Genomic DNA, 18,846 nt, shown 5'->3' on the forward strand with positions numbered 1-18,846 from the left:
AATAATAAACACAATTTCTCACGCAAAACACCTCATTCTCTATTATTATCTTCCGTCGTTATTATTTTGTTGCTCAAAACACTCCCAATCTTAGAAACGAAAAATTGAAATTAACGAATTAAGGGGTGATTTTCAGTAAATTCACTCTTAAAAAAGTGATCGATTTTGAACACCATACATATTGATGTCATTAACATCAATTACAAAATACTTTAAAAATCACCACCACCTCGTCAATATCGTCATATATATATAAATTATCAAATTTAAACTTGAGTTAATTTTTCAAGTGGAGATTCAAATTATTTAAATTTATAAATTATGTTGAAAAATGAGGAAAAATTTCCAAATTGCACCATTTTTTATCTTTAAATGCTAAAAGTACTGTTTTCTATCATGCGTATTCATTTTTTTTTAAAAAAATATTCATTTTGAATTTACTATAAATACATATCTTAAAGAAGCGTATTCAGTATAAGTTTAAATGGATCACACATGTTCAACATGCGCGTTCTTTATATTTTTTATAAAAAAATGAATATGCATCTATATGTAAGGGCGGTAGTATCGGACACGACCCGAAACCCGACACGAACCCGACTCGATTCATAACCCGATTAATTGAGAGGAAACTCGAAAATGACACGAACATGATCTGATCAACTCGAAAGTGATCCTAAATGACCCATATTTAAGAATTTCATGTGTTTGCACTTTAATATTTGATTTCATTTAATTTTTAATAATTTTAATTTAACTCGAAATTGACCCGTTTACAAATACGAATACAATCCGAAATCCGAAATTACCACCCCTATCTATATAATGTGTATTGAGGGGGCACTTAGGATAGTATCTCGCGCGCACATACATTTTGAACATATAACCTCAAAAGATTGGTATTTTGATTTTTCACCAAAAAATGAGCGAAAGTTCAAGTTTTCTTACAAATTTTTGAACCTTGATCCAATTTCCAACCGAATTCAGCTATTTAAAACATTGAAATACTTATACAACAAACTCAAAAAAAAATATCAATAAAAACTTATCTCGTTCACCAAAAATACCACTCTAATTAAACTGATTTAATAATAAACTATAAATAAACAATTACTAACAATTAACATATAATGTATTATCGGAATTTAGCATATTAATTAATGTAACAACTTGCTAAAATTAAAAACTAAAACATAACTTGCCAAAACTCTTTTTTTTTAAGAATGAATTATGACAAACTTGAAAATACTTGAACAAAACAAAAGAAAAAGAAACATTACAACCGAACTAGTTAAGATGTTCCACAAACTAAACAATCTTGGTTGTTGTCTGTTATCCACTAGTAACTTGACAAATGCGCATCCCCTCGAGCCTGAGGCCTCCGTGCCTTGGCCTCTCCTCCCCAACACAACCCTCTCTTCTTCTTCTCAGACCCATCTTCACTTTTTCTTCTTCTTTTCCCTTCCCTTTTAAGCCCAAACGAACCAACTTTCATTTCTTGAAACCATGCTCTTCTCTTAAACAAACCAACAAGAACATTCCAAAAACTACTCCTTCTAGTGGGCCCAAGAGTTTCAAGAGGTTCTTGAATTTGGACTCTAAAGATGATGATGAGGATGATAGTAATAATGATGGTAATGATGATGATGGGGTTGCTCTTAGAGGGAGTATTTTAGCTGGGGTTTTGCTTGTTGGTGTTGTTGGTGGCTTTGGGACTGCTGGGTATGTTTATAGGGACCAGATTAGTGCTTTCTTGATCCAGTTTTCCGCGTTTATTGAAGGTACTTTGTTTGCCCCTTGAGTTTTTGTTTATTTGGTGTCGAATTTGAGTGCCTAATTTGTATTCTGTAATGTGCCTTACTACTTGCAGCTTATGCTATCGTTACGCTTCACATTGTGTCCTAGCTCGTAAATGTCATGACGTTTTAAAACTACTGAATCAGATTAAAATGAATATAGAAGTTTAAAGAAATGAAATTTAGATAAATAGGGTATTTGGATCATATTCTAGTTAATTGAGCTGTACTGTGTCATTTTCGGGTTTTCTGTGTCGGGTCGTATTGAGTTGAGTTTGGATTGGGTAATGGGCCATGTTAAGTATCTCCATCCTTACCATACCAGAGAGTACACATGCACAATCTAATGGGTATCTAGGATTGATTACTCACCTTTTATTAACCTTATGAACCACTACATTAATTCAAAGTATTCAATACAAGATCAGCAAGTTGCTTGTACTTAGAAATCAGCACAAGTATTCCCTTATCCCAATCTCTAGTTACGTATATAAGCATGGCCTTGACTCCACAACTGTGAGATAGCACCTCTCTTAATAATTTATGGAATGTTGGTTTCAATTTCTTAGGCAATGGTTTTAAATTTCAGTTTTAGACGTTAGGTTTCACAGAAGAAAGTTGGTAGAGTTGTAAACAATTAGCAACTGCAAGATATATGTAGTGCAAAATAATGCTAATATTATTACGGATGATATAGTTATCATTCTTATAATTAATGTGTTATATTTGTTGTTTCTTGTGGAAATGCCTCAAATTTGATACTCCATAATAGGGACTTTTCTGATTAATTTAATATGTTAATTAGTTTTATTTTTGTAGTTGGTTAGCAACTTGTGCTTTTTCTTTCAAGTAATTATTTTATAAACCAAGTATATAAACATACTACACCGTACCCTAGGATGGCCAAATCTAGTAAAACTCTCCTAGTACTAAACAGCTTCTCTCGATGTATAGTCTGTCTGATCTTTACTAAGCACAGCGGAGATTTCCAGCATGGGGAAGTTTAACAGAAGAGCGCAAACGTGTATTCCATGTTTTCCAAATCATATTTACTCCCACAGAGAGAAATTAGTTGCAACAGTATGTTCACCTTCAGTTTGGCTTATAGAATGACACATAATTGGTTCCGACACAGAGCAGTTAATTAACTGTTAAAGTCTGTTTACAACATAACAGACAAGTTGAGTTAACCATCATTCCAAATTGCAAGATTCTATCAGAGGGGAGTGACTGGTTCTTGAGGGCAAGCCGAAAGAAATTTTTGGAACTAGGGGGGACACCCAGATTAATTTTCACCGTGTCTGAATTAATAACCTTCCCAGAAAATGTGGTTTGGTTTTGTGCCTGGCTCGCTTTGAACAGTCTTGAGTCCAAAAGGACAGGTCAGAATCTAAGCGTTAAAGGTCCAATTATATATACAGGACCAGATGGACGGAACCTCCAATCAGATCTAGACCCATGCACAACTGAGCTAACCAAAGCAAAATATGAAGATTCACATATTTAAATGGAGGGAAGTGTTTAACAATAGATTTTCTTTGGTGCCAGGGGTCAGGCCACTAGTGAAATAAAACGTTTTACCCTGAAAAATAATTAATGAATTGTAAACGGATCATTAGGAACAATATTAAGTTTGGATGTTAATGTATCAGTAAAAAGAGGCTTACCCTCTGCACTAGCTACAAAAGTTAATGCCCTTACGAGTCCAGTAGTAGTCCGAAATCTGATAGCTCTGAAATTTTAGAGAATTTGCACTTAGCTGTTTGAAATGCTCCCATATCCATTCATGAGGGAATGCATTGTGCATGATTTGAGCATTGAGCAGATTTTCTACCCATATATAAACGGTATTAGGGAATTTGACGTCTATGATTTCAGTAAAATGTGGCAGATTTTCTTTCAGAAATAAGAAAATGTTATGTTTGACTGTTAACTTTTAGTGCCATGTTGATCTTCGACAAGAGTTCTGATATTCAGTGGGCTAAAATGTGAGTTATGCATACTTCGTACAGAAGACCAGAAAAGGTTACCTAGTGACTATTTAGAACCATTAAAAGCCAATAGAAACAGTGAAGTTAACTTGATACGCACAACTTAGCTATCATGTACTCTTAGTGAGTTAGTATGGTCATTGGACAATCTAGTACAGAAATAAATTAGCTACATCTTTATCCACTCCACTATAGTGGGTCAGTTTAGTATGTTCACATCAAACTGAAGAGCGATATGTAGGGAGATCTATTAATGCCTTCTTTATATTTATAGATATGTGCTAATATTTGTGAATGAGTACTTTGCTCAAAGGCAGTTGTTGAGCGGAAAGGAAGTAAAAACTGTTCATCTCCAAACCTAGAGGTGTCAAACTGGCATGTATTAACCCATCCAGTTGCATGTTCATTCACTACTGCAACATGTGAAATCAAATATTTGGTCGATATTGAAGTTGAAAGTATAAAGTTCCCATTTGAACAATTGATTGATTATGGTGACAAATGGCTTGTACCTTGTGCAAAGAGGTATACCTATACATTCTCCGAACGTTTATGAGTTTGGTCAGATAAGAGTTTAATTGTTTTGAGCAAAAACAACCTATGGAAATGCTCCAAAGCATGATTCGAGAATAAAGTTTTGACAGAGCGAGTGGGTCAAAATCTTAGTTCAGGGTATAGTAGATGCATTCTTTTTTTAAAAGATGAGCATCGTGCTTTGCATTTGATGTACCCTCACTCACTTTAAAAGAGAAAAGAAGCTTTAGTCATCATTCTCATATCTTGTAAATCACAAAAGACATTCAAAATATCCTACGCTGAGTATAGTTTACCGCACAGAATGTGAACTCTTTACCACTGCAACTGATACATACTTCAACCGGATACTTAATATGTTTAACTTTAATAGTGAATGAACCTTACAGCAGCATGGGATAATACATGTCAGTTTGAATATACATCAGACTCAAGAAGTAGATTGAACATCGATAAAGTCATTGAACAAGTTGGACTTCAACATCGGTAGTTGAAGATTTATCAAGACGTGTATTTTATGCCCGACCTTCACCAAGAACAATGCTAATTATTTTATGTAGAAAGTTATATGATATCCGATGAATAGCTTTATACTTTGCTGGTCTTCCGAAATTACCACTAACCTATGTGGACAGGTTATATATGGTTTTGCCTATTCCTCTTAAAATTGTATCCTAAAATTTTAGTATATATTTTTTAAACAGGTTATGGACCAGCTGGATATGCTTTATTTGTAGCTGTTTATGCTGGACTAGAGGTTAGCGTTTTTGCTACATTCCTTTATTGAAATTTTCATCAGTGTATAAACATTGCCACCCATGTTATCTTGTTTTCATATTGCCAAGTTATGCTGCTTTTTTCTGGACTGCTATATCTTATATTCCACATTCTAAGCATATTTTTGTTTGACACTTTAGAAGATTTTATATAATTTTTTGCAAACTAATTATTGCTCCAGGTACTAGCTATACCGGCAGTTCCATTGACTATGTCAGCTGGTCTGTTATTCGGCTCTCTCACTGGAACTATTCTTGTATCTATTAGTGGAACAGTAAGTTGATGTTTTTTATTTTGTTAGCTAGAGTTGATGTTTTGCATGCGCAAGTAAGATTTGCGGAGTCATGTTTATTTGGTGTTAAAATCTTAAAATTTTACAGGTTGCAGCCACTGTCGCATTTTTAATTGCCAGATATTTTGCTCGGGACCGAATTCTCAAACTGGTTGAGGAAAACAAGAAATTTCTTGCAATTGACAAAGCAATTGGTGAAAATGGTTTCAAAGTGGTCACACTTCTCCGTTTGAGCCCTTTACTTCCGTTTTCTCTTGGGAATTATTTATATGGGCTCACATCGGTGAAGTTCGTACCATATGTTTTGGGAAGGTAGATTTCTATTAAAAATCCATAAAAAGATAATATGTATAATATATAAGGATAATTCTGTTAGCCAGCTTTTCTCTTCAATTTTGAGGAAATCGAAGATAAAATTTGAACTTAAAGGTTTTCTTTTCAATTTTGAGGAAATCGATGATAAAATTTAAACTTAAAGGTGGATGATCATAATGGACACAGGTCTCAGTTTGTATAGTTCATGTAGTTATTGCAATGGGTTGTGGTAACTGCTGAGTACTTGCCACTTAAACAACCAAGGCCCACATCAAGTTCCATTACGGTATTGGTTTGTATAGAACTACTGATTGCTATAGACCTGGTAATGAAAAAGCCTGTGCGAGAAGTGAAGTTTGCAAAGTCCTACGATCTTTTGGTCTAAATTATTTTACAATATAGCATCTTGAACTACCACATTTCTCTTCCTTGACCCAGAAGGTCATGACATGAGTACCGATGATAGAAAAGTGAGTCTTACATACCAAAATTTTATTTTAGACTTTCTCATGCTTGTCGTGCATGTTTGACATCAAGTCAATAAAACTTGGAAAGAATTGAGATCCCTTACAGTGATCTGGAGTATAATTTTTTATAAAATTTAGGGTTGGTCATTTGAAAAGCATTCATTATAGAAAATTTATCAAACAAAACCCATGACTTCATCGCGCATAATAGCAGATGTCAAAATTTGATAAAAAGGACATTACTAATATGGTACATGTCTACAGAATGTAATTACCCTGTTTTAAGTTGATTTCAAATTATTCAAATCCTGACTAGGTTACTTACTTATGCAGTTGGCTAGGAATGCTTCCTGGCACATGGGCTTATGTGAGCGCTGGTGCATTTGGACGAGCAATAATTGTAAGTCTTTCTCAAGCTCTCCCGTTCAGTTTAATATTACATAAGTTTGTTATATTGAGTCTTCATCTTCAATAAAGCAGGAAAACAGTTATCCAAAAAGAAAATTTAGGAAAACTGTATTCCTTTTCTTCTAATATAAGTGGCCCACTTGGCATATAAATTTCTATTAAAGTTACCATATAAGCCGCTGTAACAAATGATATGAACTATGAGATCATTGGGTTTCTACTCAGCATTAAAAGTTTACAAGCACAGACATGATATCCTCAAAGTTGATGTAAATTTGTACATGGAACTATGACAAATAATTTGTGGCATCCTACATATAAACTTAGGTCACCGAAATTGGAAACGTTCAGGGGTGCCAACTTGGTGCTTTTGTACTCTTTACCAACAAATAACAGTTGAGCACAAGAATTTGTATACACAAATTTGTGCTCGTCTTTCCTTCTAGTCCAATCATTTAAAATGATTAATGTTGTATTTCATGTTCAAGAAATTCTGGTCACTGTAAGATTCCATAATGCTAACAAGTTCCATGGAAATGTGACATGTTTAGTGTAAAATTTACGTAACCGAGCAATAGTACAAAAAGTAGTTATTAGTGGAATATCAACTTCTTTTTTACTGCTGAAGCAATAATTGTTGTGTTAAGCTTCTGTATTGTACTATTCCTAGTCATCAACTTACTATAAGAAATGTAGAAATTCTTTTACCTTCTGGCTTGTTGGCCTTTCAAGGGACCCCTGACCAGTGATCAGACGTCTAGTACAAGATAGAATCAACATAATTTTCCTTTCACAGAAATTTGTCCTTAAATGTACTGCATTTTATGCAGGATACTTATAGTTCCAACTTCTAATTATCCGTTTGTTTGTTTAAAATATATTCTGAATCAATATTTGGGTGGATATTTCAGCAAGAAGAATCAGGTGTCAGTTTACCGGGTAGTAATGGCCAGCAGCTATTGACCCTTGGTTTAGGACTATTGGCAACAGCACTCGCAGCATCTTACGTAACTAAGCTAGCAAAGGTAATTTGTTTTCCCCTTCCGTGAAACTCCGAATTTTGAAGGCATATAGCTAGATATTGAATTGGTATTCTTAATGCATAATCAGGATGCTATGAAAGACATCGAGGAGTAGACGGCAGAGCCAATCCTTGTTTCTATGAAGGATGATGAAATTGTCTCATCCATGTGTAAATTGTAATTGTATCACTTAACCAAATCATAAAGAGGGAAATCTAATTTTGTTTCCAGGTATTTGTCAACCGAACATGTGTCATATTATATGATGCACAAGAGCAATAAACATAGTTGTCAACTAGGATTTTGTACATAATATTCACTCAAAGTTGGATTCATAATTTGACCAAGCAACAAGTTGTTATATAGTCTGTAACCTATAGGCATTCTCAATCTTCATTCATCTGCTTCAATTTAAATCACTAGACATAATAATTTTAAAATTTAATTTTCTTAAACTTAGGCCCGTAAGTTTTTAGAAAATACTATGTTCCCCAGTGGACTTTATTACACCCCTTCAGTGGAGATTCTATGTTAGTTCAGACCCTAAGGAGGATCCATCTAAGAACAATGATGCCCCTATGCAGACTCAGCCCCGAGCTAGAGACTGCTATGCCTCCTGTGCGTGTGCCTGTCAGTGTTGGTGGCAAAGGCTAGCTATATAACAAATAATTGTATAATCATTTAGCTTTAGATGAATAAATGTTATAAAAGAAAACAAATTAAATCTTGTTAAAAAATACTACTACTAAAAATATATTGAAAGGGCTGGTCCACATAAATCAATATATAATTTTTGTGAAAAAAGTTTGCAAATAAAAACAACACAGAAATAAAAAAATTTAAGGGACATCAGATTCATACCAATTTTTAGTGTTAATTATCTTGGCAAAAAATTTAGCTGACAAATAATTACGGTCATCGAAAACGAAGGATATGTACATCAGTTTATGCAAAGTGTTTTGGGAAACAAAGAGTTCACGGTTGTTTATACGAGTCGACCTATCTGGTCGGCAAAAACAAATGACTCACGTCGTTTTTAAATTTGTAGCCCCCCCCCCTTAACGCTTGTCGTGTGCTACGGGGCGGTTTGATTCTAATATTTTGCAGAATTTCTTTTGGGCGTACAGCAGGCTCTATCTAACGGTACGCGGTAAATTATTTTTTATCAACTTTATTATCTAATCTACTCTAATAAAATAAAATTTTAGTTGGGTTAAATATTTTCTGGAAAATTAGAAATTGCCTGATACTCCCTCCGTTCCTAAAAACATTTCCTATTTGTGTTGAACATATTTGTCAATGCACACTTTTGATTGTTAATATCTTTAATTTTATATTATTATTAAATATAACAACTTCATTGTATTAAAATACTCATAAATACGAATTCAACAAAATCACTCATGACTATATTTGATCTTATATATTACACGTAAATTAGTAGTCAGGAGGGAGTATATGTTAAGTATTTATCTTCTCTTTTTCTGTCCAGAATATGTTAAATATGTTGTTAAATTAAAATTTAAATATTGTATATTTGACTATTTGTATATCATTTCATATACTTTTCAAACAAATTAGATAAATGTAATTGTTTGACAAATTTTATAAATAAGTATATGTAACAACTTTGTAACGGTGCTTATCGATCCAACTTCCAACTTATAAGCTGATGTTTAATATTAGTAACAACATACTTTTTCTTAACTAATTTTTTATTTTCCGTTTTTTTTATTAATTTTAGTTTTAAAACATATTTTTAAATGTTAATTTAACTTAAAATATAAGAATTAAGATAATTATATTTAAAAATTATTTATTTTGATGCATTTAATAAAAAAATCTGACTTATAATTCAAACATTTATTTAATTTATAAGCATTCATGAATTCATCATTGTCATTTATTCAATTTCAATTATAATTTACTTATATTAAAATTTCTAAAACATGCATAAAATGAAAAAAGTTAGTTGTTATTTGCGACATTATCTCCTTTATATAAAAACTACTATTTTGAATACAAAAATCATATAGAACTTGATTTGGTCAATATAAAAATATTTACAACCTTACCCAAATCTGTGTTTAGTATTAGCATATTTAGATATGATATCATGATTTTGACAAGAACAAATATATATGATATCATGATAAATAAATATTAATTATCAAAAGTTAATAATAAAAATGATCAAAGTATCTAAATCAAAGGATTCAAACGTCCAAGACATATTCCATATTTTATTTTACGTTTTCCAATTTGAAACACCTACCTTATTCCTATCTTTTGCAAGAGAATATAAAAATATCAATATCTTCAATAAAATAAGATATTTAATAAATTTCTTACTCCAATTACCCACACTAAACAAGTCAATTTCCAATACATAATCCATAATAATACCATATTTAACTTTATATTCAGCTGTTTTTCCACCGCTTTAAAATTTTAACCCCAAGTCAAAAACAACAGTTTCCAAATTCAAAATTTTCAATTTTCGAAACTTCAAAAAATAAAATAAAAAAAATCCTGGGAGAGATCTCGGACACAGTGGATGCCAGCACAGAGACCGTTACAATAAAACCAAACACACATCACCATTATACTTGCAACACATGTATTATTATACATACATACATACACAATATAATGATATGAATACTATGAATGAAGAAGCGTCAAGAAAAGGAGAAAAATCCATTTATATCTATCGCTTTTAGATCCTAAATATCACTTTTTTAAGCAATTTAATCATTTCCCATCTCGAGATTTCTCATTTTCCAGCTGGGTTTTTATTGGTTTCCTCATTTTTTTTCCTTATTCAAGGTGATTTTTATTTCTTTTTATACAGATCATTGCTTAAACATGTTTTTTCTTGAGTGGTTTTTGGGATATCTTTGAATCTGTAGATTCATTTGTGTGTATGTAATGATTTTATACAGTAGTCTTTCATAATTCAGTTGCATAATTCAGTTTATTTGTGTTGTCTGAACTTGTGGATCAATTTTTGAGTGTGTTCAATTTCAAGAATTGAGGTTTGATTTGGCTTAAATTTGTCATTTTTAGTGTTTCTGATTGATTTTTCGTATCGAAATTCAAGTGGGATTGTTTGTGATTATAAGATTAGTGAAAGAAGTGATTTTATGTATTAGGCTTTTGTTTGTTGAAATAGTGTAGCTTGTATTGAAAGTGTGGTAAATGAATGACTTTGCTACTAAGGTGATGTATCTTTTAATTATAGTAGCTATCATACACTATTTATCGGGTTCTAGAAACATGGGGACTTTTGTTATAAGTGAATTTTGTAAGCAATTTAAATGTATATGTATTATGAATCGGATTGGATGTTAGCAATTTATGTTTTTTTTTTCGCTTTACTTGTTAGTGCTGGAGGAAAGATTTGAATGTTGTTACGAAATCGTTCAGTGTCAGGATTACGTTTGCGTGTTTGTTTCTTTAGAGTGCAAAGTGTAAACTTTAAAATTTTGGGTTCGACTAGATAAATTTATTTTCCAGCGAGGATTTGGTGCATCAGACTCTATAAAAGATTCATTATAATTGGGTTTGAAATCTCTCTTTTTTTAAATGCTCAAATATGTTGGATTCTTATTATGCTGTCCCAGAAATGATCGATTGTATTGTTCTTGGTGTGTGTGATTAGTTGTCTGCCATCTTCCATGTAGAGCTTCTCGTTTTCTATTTATTTATTTCTTATATAATTACATGTGTAGGTTGTTCCTGCCACAAATGCTACTTGACTAATTTTGCGGTGATAAAACGGTAAATTGGATTGATGTGCAATGCAGAGATCACGTAAAGCTCTTCTGGAAAGAAGAGCTTTGAAGCAGTCCTTTTATGGAAGGAACAACCAATTTTATAAAGTTTCTCTTTCTCTGGCTGTCGTTTTATGGGTGTTGCTCTTCCTCTTAAACTTATGGATTGGCCATGGTGATGGTTATAAAGGTCAGTCTCAGTCATTTGCTCAATTTTCTTTATCCTCATTGAGTATTATTTTAATCTTAAAATGTTCTTATAATGTTCCCTCTAGATGTTTTAACAGGATAATATTTATATGTAGTTTGAATTATGTTACTTCACTTTTTACTTGAAATGTGCTGATTTGAAACAACCTCCTGTTATTGAGTAAAATTTCCTTAGATGTAGATTTTCACGAGTGCACTCAGTAGCTAAAGAACTTATGTGTAGCTTTAGATATATTCACAATTTGTAGATTAATATTGTGTCAATTGTTTGATACTGCTATTGTTGACAACTATTTTTTCATCTTATATGCATTACTATTTGTATGCACCGGTGCTACCCATTTAACGAGGGCGATGACACTTTCTAGTACAATCTGAAATTAAAATCCACAATTTAGCACATTCGATAAAGTTGGCCCATTTTCGCTCCCTTGAAACACATCTAATACATGCGAGACACAACGATTTATGACTGGATTTGATGGACTACAGGTGTTATGGATTTTTCTAATGCGCACAAAATTGTGTATGATTTGTTTTTTTTATAAATTTCACTTCATGTAACGCATGTTTTATATGCGTTATAGTCTACTGATGGGATACATATATGAACTGTTCCTTTTTGGGCACTTGATTGCTATTTCTGTGTCATTTGTCTCTTTAATGCGGCCTTTGTTGCTATTTATATTCTTGTCATGGCCTCAAGTGTGTAGATTATCAACAGTTAGAGGAATTTCGCCTAAAAAGTGCATATTTTTTTTTATATATTTTACTGCGTGTAACGCATGTTCTACATGCGTTATATTCTGTTAATGGGCCAACTATCTGAAATATTCCATTTTGGGCACTTGGTCATGATTTCTGTGTCCACTGTCTCTTTAAGGGCCCCTTGTTGCTCTTTACATTCCTGTCATGGCCTCAAGGGTGTAGATTATCAACAGGTATAGGCATTTCGATAACTGCTTATATCAATTGGATGCGGCGACCAGGTTGGTTAGGAAAAGGAAGTATTGCATCATGTCTTCACCTAAGGAAGGCTTGGCGGCTACATGAAATCAATGTCTACCAAATAAATTATGTAAAAATAGGTAATAATATGTATAAGACCCAACTGACTGACTTGAGGTTTATACACATAGTCTCCATATATGTCAATTGTTTTTCCTCATCCGCGTGTATAATTTTTTAAAGACAACGATCCGTATCACATTTCAAGATGTAATAAATGGTCTAAATCCATATAGTTGAACTGGTGACATTTTTGTTGAGCATTTAGATATCCTTTATATGGAAGTATGTTGAGATATACGGGTCCATAGTTAAATATGCTATATTTATGTTTAAATCTGAATATTGCAAGTTTTTAAGCCATATATTCTTACCAGACATCATGTTTGATGATAATGTAGATGGATCTGAAGTGGTTCATGCTGGTGCAAATACTTGTAATGAAGTTGATCTTGGCCCAAATAAAGGGTCTTTTTCTGCTGCCTCTGTAGAAGATAATGCTGTCATGCAACCTGATTCTAGTCAAGATGATGATACATGTACAACTGGGAGAGAATTAGCAGGCCCTAACGTTGAATCACAGGTTAGTGAGCCTGTCATGAATTCTGTTGAAGGAGCAGAACAAAAATCTGAAATCGAAAGTCGTAAACTGGATGCAGAACCTGAACCAGAAGCTCCAAAAACTGTATTGGAAAATGTTGAACTAGCTGAAGCTAATAAGCCAAAATCAGAAAGGTTGTCGCATACTGTCCCCCCAGGTCTTGATGAGTTCAAACAGAAAACACTCAACTCTAAAAGTAGAACGGTAAATGATCAGGCAGGGGGAATCAAACATAGGGTGGAGCCAGGTGGGACTGACTATAATTATGCTTCTGCTTCAAAGGGAGCAAAAGTTCTGGCCTATAACAAGGAAGCCAAAGGTGCCTCCAACATCTTAGGCCGAGACAAGGATAAATACCTTCGAAATCCATGTTCTGCAGAGGAGAAATTTGTTGTTATAGAACTTTCAGAAGAAACCCTGGTGGATACAATTCAAATAGCAAATTTTGAACATTATTCATCTAATCTCAAAGAATTTGAGTTAAGTGGCAGTTTGGTTTATCCCACAGATACATGGGGAAAACTTGGGAATTTTACTGCTGCAAATGCGAAGCACGCACAAAGTTTTGTTCTTCAGGAGCCAAAATGGGTGAGGTATCTCAAGCTTAACCTTTTGAGTCATTATGGTTCTGGCTTCTATTGCACACTGAGTGTTGTAGAAGTTTATGGAGTCGATGCTGTGGAGAAGATGCTCGAAGACTTGGTCTCGGTTCAAGATAAACTGTTTCCAGCTGATAAAGTTAGTACTGAGCAGAAATCAGTGTTCACCAAACAAGCGGTCACCGAGGGTGACCAAAATCATGATATAAGTTATGAAGTGGAATCTAAACAGCAACTTGAAAATTCAGATGTCAAACAAGAAGGTACATTGATGGATAAGCCTGACCCTACAGAAGATACTCGGCATCAACAGGTTAGCAGGATGCCAGGAGACAGTGTTCTGAAGATACTCATGCAAAAAGTTAGATCACTTGATGTAAATTTGTCAGTGTTGGAGAGATTTCTGGAGGAATTAAGTTCGAGATATGGGAACATCTTCAAAGAATTTGACAAGGAAATCGGAGAAAAGGATGTTCTTATGGAGAAAGTCAGAGCAGATATAAGGAGTTTGTTTGACCACAAGGAGGCCATGGTTCGTGTTTTTTTATGTAGTTCTGAAATTCACTTGAAACTGAAAATCTTTGATTGTTTTGAAAAGTAGCCATTGACATCAGGTTAAATAAGCTTTCCTAATAATTTAATTACATTTTACTTCCAGTGGTCTTAATTTAAGCTTTCTGGTTGTTCCTTCAGATGAAAGAGGTCGAAGATCTTGTATCTTGGAAATCATTTGTTTCCTTACAGCTGGAAGATATGGTGAAGGGAAATGCTGTTCTCAGGTTGGTTTCTTTTCAAGTGTCTACATGTATATATATTTCTATAGATTATCTCTTTCCCTCTTCCTTGATACTTCAGAGAGCAAGCTGTCTTTCACATGAAACCGCCTAAATTATGTGATCAAACCCCAAAATCAACCACATTAGACACATGAAGCCTCTATATACAGAATTGACCGGAGTGGCCCAAAATTGGCCCAAATAGTTTAAAATTATATACAAAGCCATCCTTAGTCACCCTTACTAAATGCCAGATCAAAAATAAAAAATCCTATGTTATATTTTTCTATGTATGGTTTATTTTCTAAATGCAGCCAACTTTAAAGTCTAATCAACCTTACCACGTATCCAGTTTTCTTTTTTGAACTTTCACTTTAGGATGCAGATACTAGACAAATAGTCATATATATTGTTTCCATATCTCCCATTAATAGTTTGATGGATAGAAAATAGCTTTTGTCACTTACACTTGGCTAATTTCCTTTTTAAGATGCTGCCACCTTTGGTAAGAGTTTGACATCTGCTTGGAAAATGAAGATCTGTTTTTTTTAATGTGGCTGTATGCCTGGCAGCTTTTTATTTATTTATAATTTTAAGCCTAAAGTATGCTAAATGGTCAACTAATATAGGAAGGGATACTGATGATAGCAAATTACTGAGTGACGATATGAGTTGAATAATTGTGAAAAATGGATTAAATTGACTTCTATCAGAGTTGCTGCCTTTTGGTTCCTTTAGAATTATACTTGGAGCAGTGGTCTTCTATGTGGAGATGGACAGATCCCTGCTTTCTGCTACCTTGTTATGACTTCACTCCAATGAGTGAACCGAAAAAAAAATTGTTGGGAAGAACAGAAAACTGCTTTTTTTAAGCGGGTCCAACAAAATTAAAAATCACTGAGCTACCACTAATTTGAAATTCTATTTGCTTTTCCCACTTTTAACTAATTAGGTCAGCTTAAATATCAATTTCATCCCCATTGTCAGGATCATTGTTTTCCTTATACTTTATCGGCCCCGGTGACTTTTCCTTTTTCAATGTAATATTTTAGTGAATTGCTATATCGGTCTATATAATTCTATTAAAATAACATTTCATTATAGTACTTTCAAAATCATGAGGAGACTAAAGAACGCATTTGACTTGTGCCTTTTGATTTTTAAATACTTTTTATTAACAATCCCCAAAAAACCTTTTATTTTTTCTGGATTGCGAAATTTGAATGTTCCTTTATGTACGTTCATGCAGAATGGAGGTGGAAAAGGTTCGGCAGCGGCAGATACATATGGAGAATAAAGGAATTGTTGTCTTTCTTGTGTGCATAGTTTTTGGGATTGTAGCCCTTTCAAGGCTATTCATAGATACATTGTCAAGTTTTTACAGATCACAACCCAGGAAATTTTGTTCGGAGAGGTCTTCCTGGTATTTTGTACTATTTTGTACTTGTACTATAATTATAATCATTTCCTTATAATAATTTATGCAAAAGCATCAAATATGATTATATATAGACGAAAATACATCATTGACTAAACTTGTGTTAGTTGCCTGAAGTATTCCTTTTCCAGTTATAATCGTTACCCATGTTTAACAGTCCATACATCATAGGTTCTCCGTTTGCAATTACAGTATTTTCTGCGCCTAGATGTGAAAGGTACGTATTGCTCAAACTTGTAATTGTTATAGAATACTATGGATATTCGTATATGTTGTTGTGATGGAATCCAAATTGCAATTAATTATAAAATAAAAAGACCATAAAGAGCAATTTCCTTTTAACGATACTGCTAGAGTAAAACAAATGCTTTCCGGTCGTCATGTTCCAGTGGGGATTCCATAATATAAATCTCACGAATGCTTGACAGGTGAATAGGGGATAATATAAATGAGTTGGGAGGTTGCCAAAAGGTTGCCTACAAAGGTTGCCAAATTAAGGTTGCCTACAAAGGTTGTCAAAATTTGGCAACCCCTTGGCAACTTTCTAAATTAGCAAAAAGTCATAAAAAACATCTAAAGTGTATATTATTCAATCTACTTTTATATGGAACTAAATATAAAATTAATATAAAGGGACTACATGGGCGACCTTTAAAGTTGCTTAACTATTGGAGCAAAATTTTAATAAATGTTGACAAGAGTGACATGGATGTGAGAGAAAATTAAAAAATAATATATTTAATAATTTATCATGGTTTGACAATTTTGTTAACAATCTCTATTAAAGATGCTCTAATAACGAGGATTTGAAGAGGATTTGAAATGGTTGGTAGTTTGACTCCCTAAGAAGCTTCTAATGATTGTGGAATTTTCATTTAGCCTTTGAATTTGGGATTTTCTATGGTGTGCCCAAGCGAACACAAGCAAACACAATAGTCACTAACTTCCATAAAAATGGGTTCTTCTTATTGGTGGTTGAATAATAAATGTTAATGGCCTCCCTGCATTCACATCAATTCCACCAATAAAAAGAGCTCATTTTTATTGGAGTTAGTGATTAATGTGTGCCCAGAAAGACAGTTTGAATTTTCAGTATTCAGATTTTTCCATTTTTCATGTGTTTGTGCCACAACCTGTCAGAGTATCTAATGAAGGTCAGTTTCAACACCATTCTACGGTCTTGTCTCTACTGGTATCACCCGATTTGAGTTTCAACCCAAACACGGATTTTGGATATATGTAGACAAAAGTTATTTGAATTCTTACAGATGGGTTATAACTTATCAAGTATGGAAGGTGAACTCAATGTTGTCTGAATTCAATATCACCATAATGTACCTACAAACCAAGAAAGTACATTTCATAAATTACTAGTAGTAACATTTAACTTAAACCTCAGCCCTGAGGACATAATTTACTCTAAGCTTGCACCAGCTCGCGGTATCTGGCCCCCTAGAACACAATTTTATACTCAATGTCGACCCCAGAACCATCGTAATCTGAAATCATCTGCTCAACCAACTCAATGGTGCCGATGAGCTCAACAACTCTCCCGTGATATATCAACTCAGTACTGCATGCATGGTTGCATCCTCACCAACAACAAAACATAAATTAGTTAGTTTGAGAATATACTGCAGATCAGAATATGGGATAGTAAAAATATATTAAACTTCACAACCCAAGGCTATTCTAACGTGAATGATCTAATATCAGACAGTTTGATCCTAACACCTTCATTATCTGAAGCATGTCAAATATTTGCACAAGAATATAACCACACTAAAAAGTAAAAAAGCATCTGATAAGAAAAATGTTAAAATTATAGAAACAAGGTACATACCTTTAGGAGGTGGGATGAATGTGGTTGTAGTATTCACAACTTTGATTGGCAATATTTCAGGACCCCAGACAATGAGTTGCATGGCCCTTGCATTTCTGTCAAAAGCCTTAGCTACTGCACATCACAACACAATACCAAAATTACTTCACAGATTTCACTAGTAAAATAGAACATATTTATATAAGCTCCTCAGGTTTCGAATATTATAGTATTGGAGCAAAGTGGGTAGAAAATATGAAAAGTACCGTCAGCGACAGTCCTTCGCCACCTGGAGGAAAAGGTAACTGATATATTGTGAAACTGCTTCTCTGGAGGTTTCAGTTTCTCCATCTCGAGAAACTCACCTTGAGGAAAAGAGAGTCGAAGAGGGAGAGAGTAAAGCTTCTCTTCCTCCGGGGGTTGCGGAGGGGAGAGGGACAGATTCTGAAACTGCTTGAGCTTCACCATGGCTTGCTCCATCACCACCGAGAGAGAGATTGGAGAGACCGGGAGAGAGAGGACAGAGAGAGATTAGAGAGACCGGGAGAGAGATCACAGAGAGATTTTACAAGTTATTTTTTATAAATATAGGCCAAAGTTAGGGCGGATGCTTTCCTAATCCCAAACTTTATTGGGCGCGACAAAAAAAGGTCTCGAATTTACTATTTGATTTCGAATTGAACCCAGAAGGTAATCCAGCCCAGCCCAGCCCAGAGAAAATATCTTAAACCAATAACTTACTAGTCCAGTACATGAATCAACATAATAAACTAGACAAAAAAACTAAAAACCACTCGGAGATGTTTCACTTAATTTAGATATTTGGCAATTTTTTTTTATACATTTTTATGTGGGTTTGCTTGTACATATAATATTAATATTTTTCAAATTTCTTTTATTAATAAAAAATATATACAAAAACAAAAGTAATTGAAAATAATTAGTTATTGCCATAAGAACACTTAAAAATGTATATCAAAAGATAAAATGTCAATTAAAATAGTAGAGGGAGTA

The 18,846-nt window shown here is 33.6% G+C and overlaps 2 protein-coding genes across 6 annotated transcripts; both read left to right on the forward strand.

Moving 5' to 3' along the window:
• Positions 1-1,294: 1,294 nt before the first annotated feature.
• On the forward strand, positions 1,295-7,994 carry LOC141672729 (uncharacterized). Its single transcript, XM_074479374.1, has 7 exons — positions 1,295-1,781; positions 5,026-5,078; positions 5,280-5,372; positions 5,479-5,702; positions 6,506-6,572; positions 7,492-7,605; positions 7,691-7,994. The coding sequence occupies exons 1-7, from the start codon at positions 1,355-1,357 to the stop codon at positions 7,715-7,717; spliced, it is 1,005 nt and encodes a 334-aa protein (XP_074335475.1). The 5' UTR covers positions 1,295-1,354; the 3' UTR covers positions 7,718-7,994.
• A 2,228-nt stretch (positions 7,995-10,222) lies between these two features.
• Positions 10,223-16,083, forward strand: LOC141671852 (SUN domain-containing protein 4). 5 transcript variants are annotated; one of them, XR_012555262.1, is made up of 6 exons: positions 10,223-10,431; positions 11,337-11,568; positions 12,530-12,676; positions 12,998-14,410; positions 14,490-14,575; positions 15,822-15,871. XR_012555262.1 is itself a non-coding variant. In XM_074478244.1 (6 exons), exons 2-6 carry the CDS (start codon positions 11,406-11,408, stop codon positions 16,045-16,047), a joined length of 1,953 nt encoding a protein of 650 aa, XP_074334345.1. In that variant the 5' UTR covers positions 10,227-10,431; positions 11,337-11,405; the 3' UTR covers positions 16,048-16,083. The 5 variants fall into 5 exon arrangements, 4 of the variants coding, with proteins under 4 accessions (XP_074334345.1, XP_074334349.1, XP_074334348.1 ...); XM_074478244.1 differs by having other exon boundaries at positions 10,227-10,431; positions 12,998-14,328; positions 15,822-16,083; XM_074478247.1 differs by lacking the exon at positions 10,223-10,431 and adding an exon at positions 10,537-10,640 and having other exon boundaries at positions 12,998-14,328; positions 15,822-16,083.
• Positions 16,084-18,846: the final 2,763 nt, after the last annotated feature.

Source organism: Apium graveolens, chromosome 7 (genome assembly GCF_009905375.1).
Source record: "Apium graveolens cultivar Ventura chromosome 7, ASM990537v1, whole genome shotgun sequence".
NCBI classification, from domain to species: Eukaryota; Viridiplantae; Streptophyta; class Magnoliopsida; order Apiales; family Apiaceae; genus Apium; species Apium graveolens.

Bases quoted from the DNA above. Each gene is read 5' to 3' on its own strand.
- LOC141672729 (XM_074479374.1), top strand. From the start codon at position 1,355: ATGCGCATCCCCTCGAGCCTGAGGCCTCCGTGCCTTGGCCTCTCCTCC. The intron at 1,782-5,025 runs GTACTTTGTTTG...TTTTTTAAACAG, and splicing joins GTTTTCCGCGTTTATTGAAG to GTTATGGACCAGCTGGATAT. The intron at 6,573-7,491 runs GTAAGTCTTTCT...TGGATATTTCAG, and splicing joins CATTTGGACGAGCAATAATT to CAAGAAGAATCAGGTGTCAG.
- LOC141671852 (XM_074478244.1), top strand. From the start codon at position 11,406: ATGCAGAGATCACGTAAAGCTCTTCTGGAAAGAAGAGCTTTGAAGCAG. The intron at 11,569-12,529 runs GTCAGTCTCAGT...GATTATCAACAG, and splicing joins CCATGGTGATGGTTATAAAG to GTATAGGCATTTCGATAACT. The intron at 14,576-15,821 runs GTTGGTTTCTTT...ACGTTCATGCAG, and splicing joins AAGGGAAATGCTGTTCTCAG to AATGGAGGTGGAAAAGGTTC.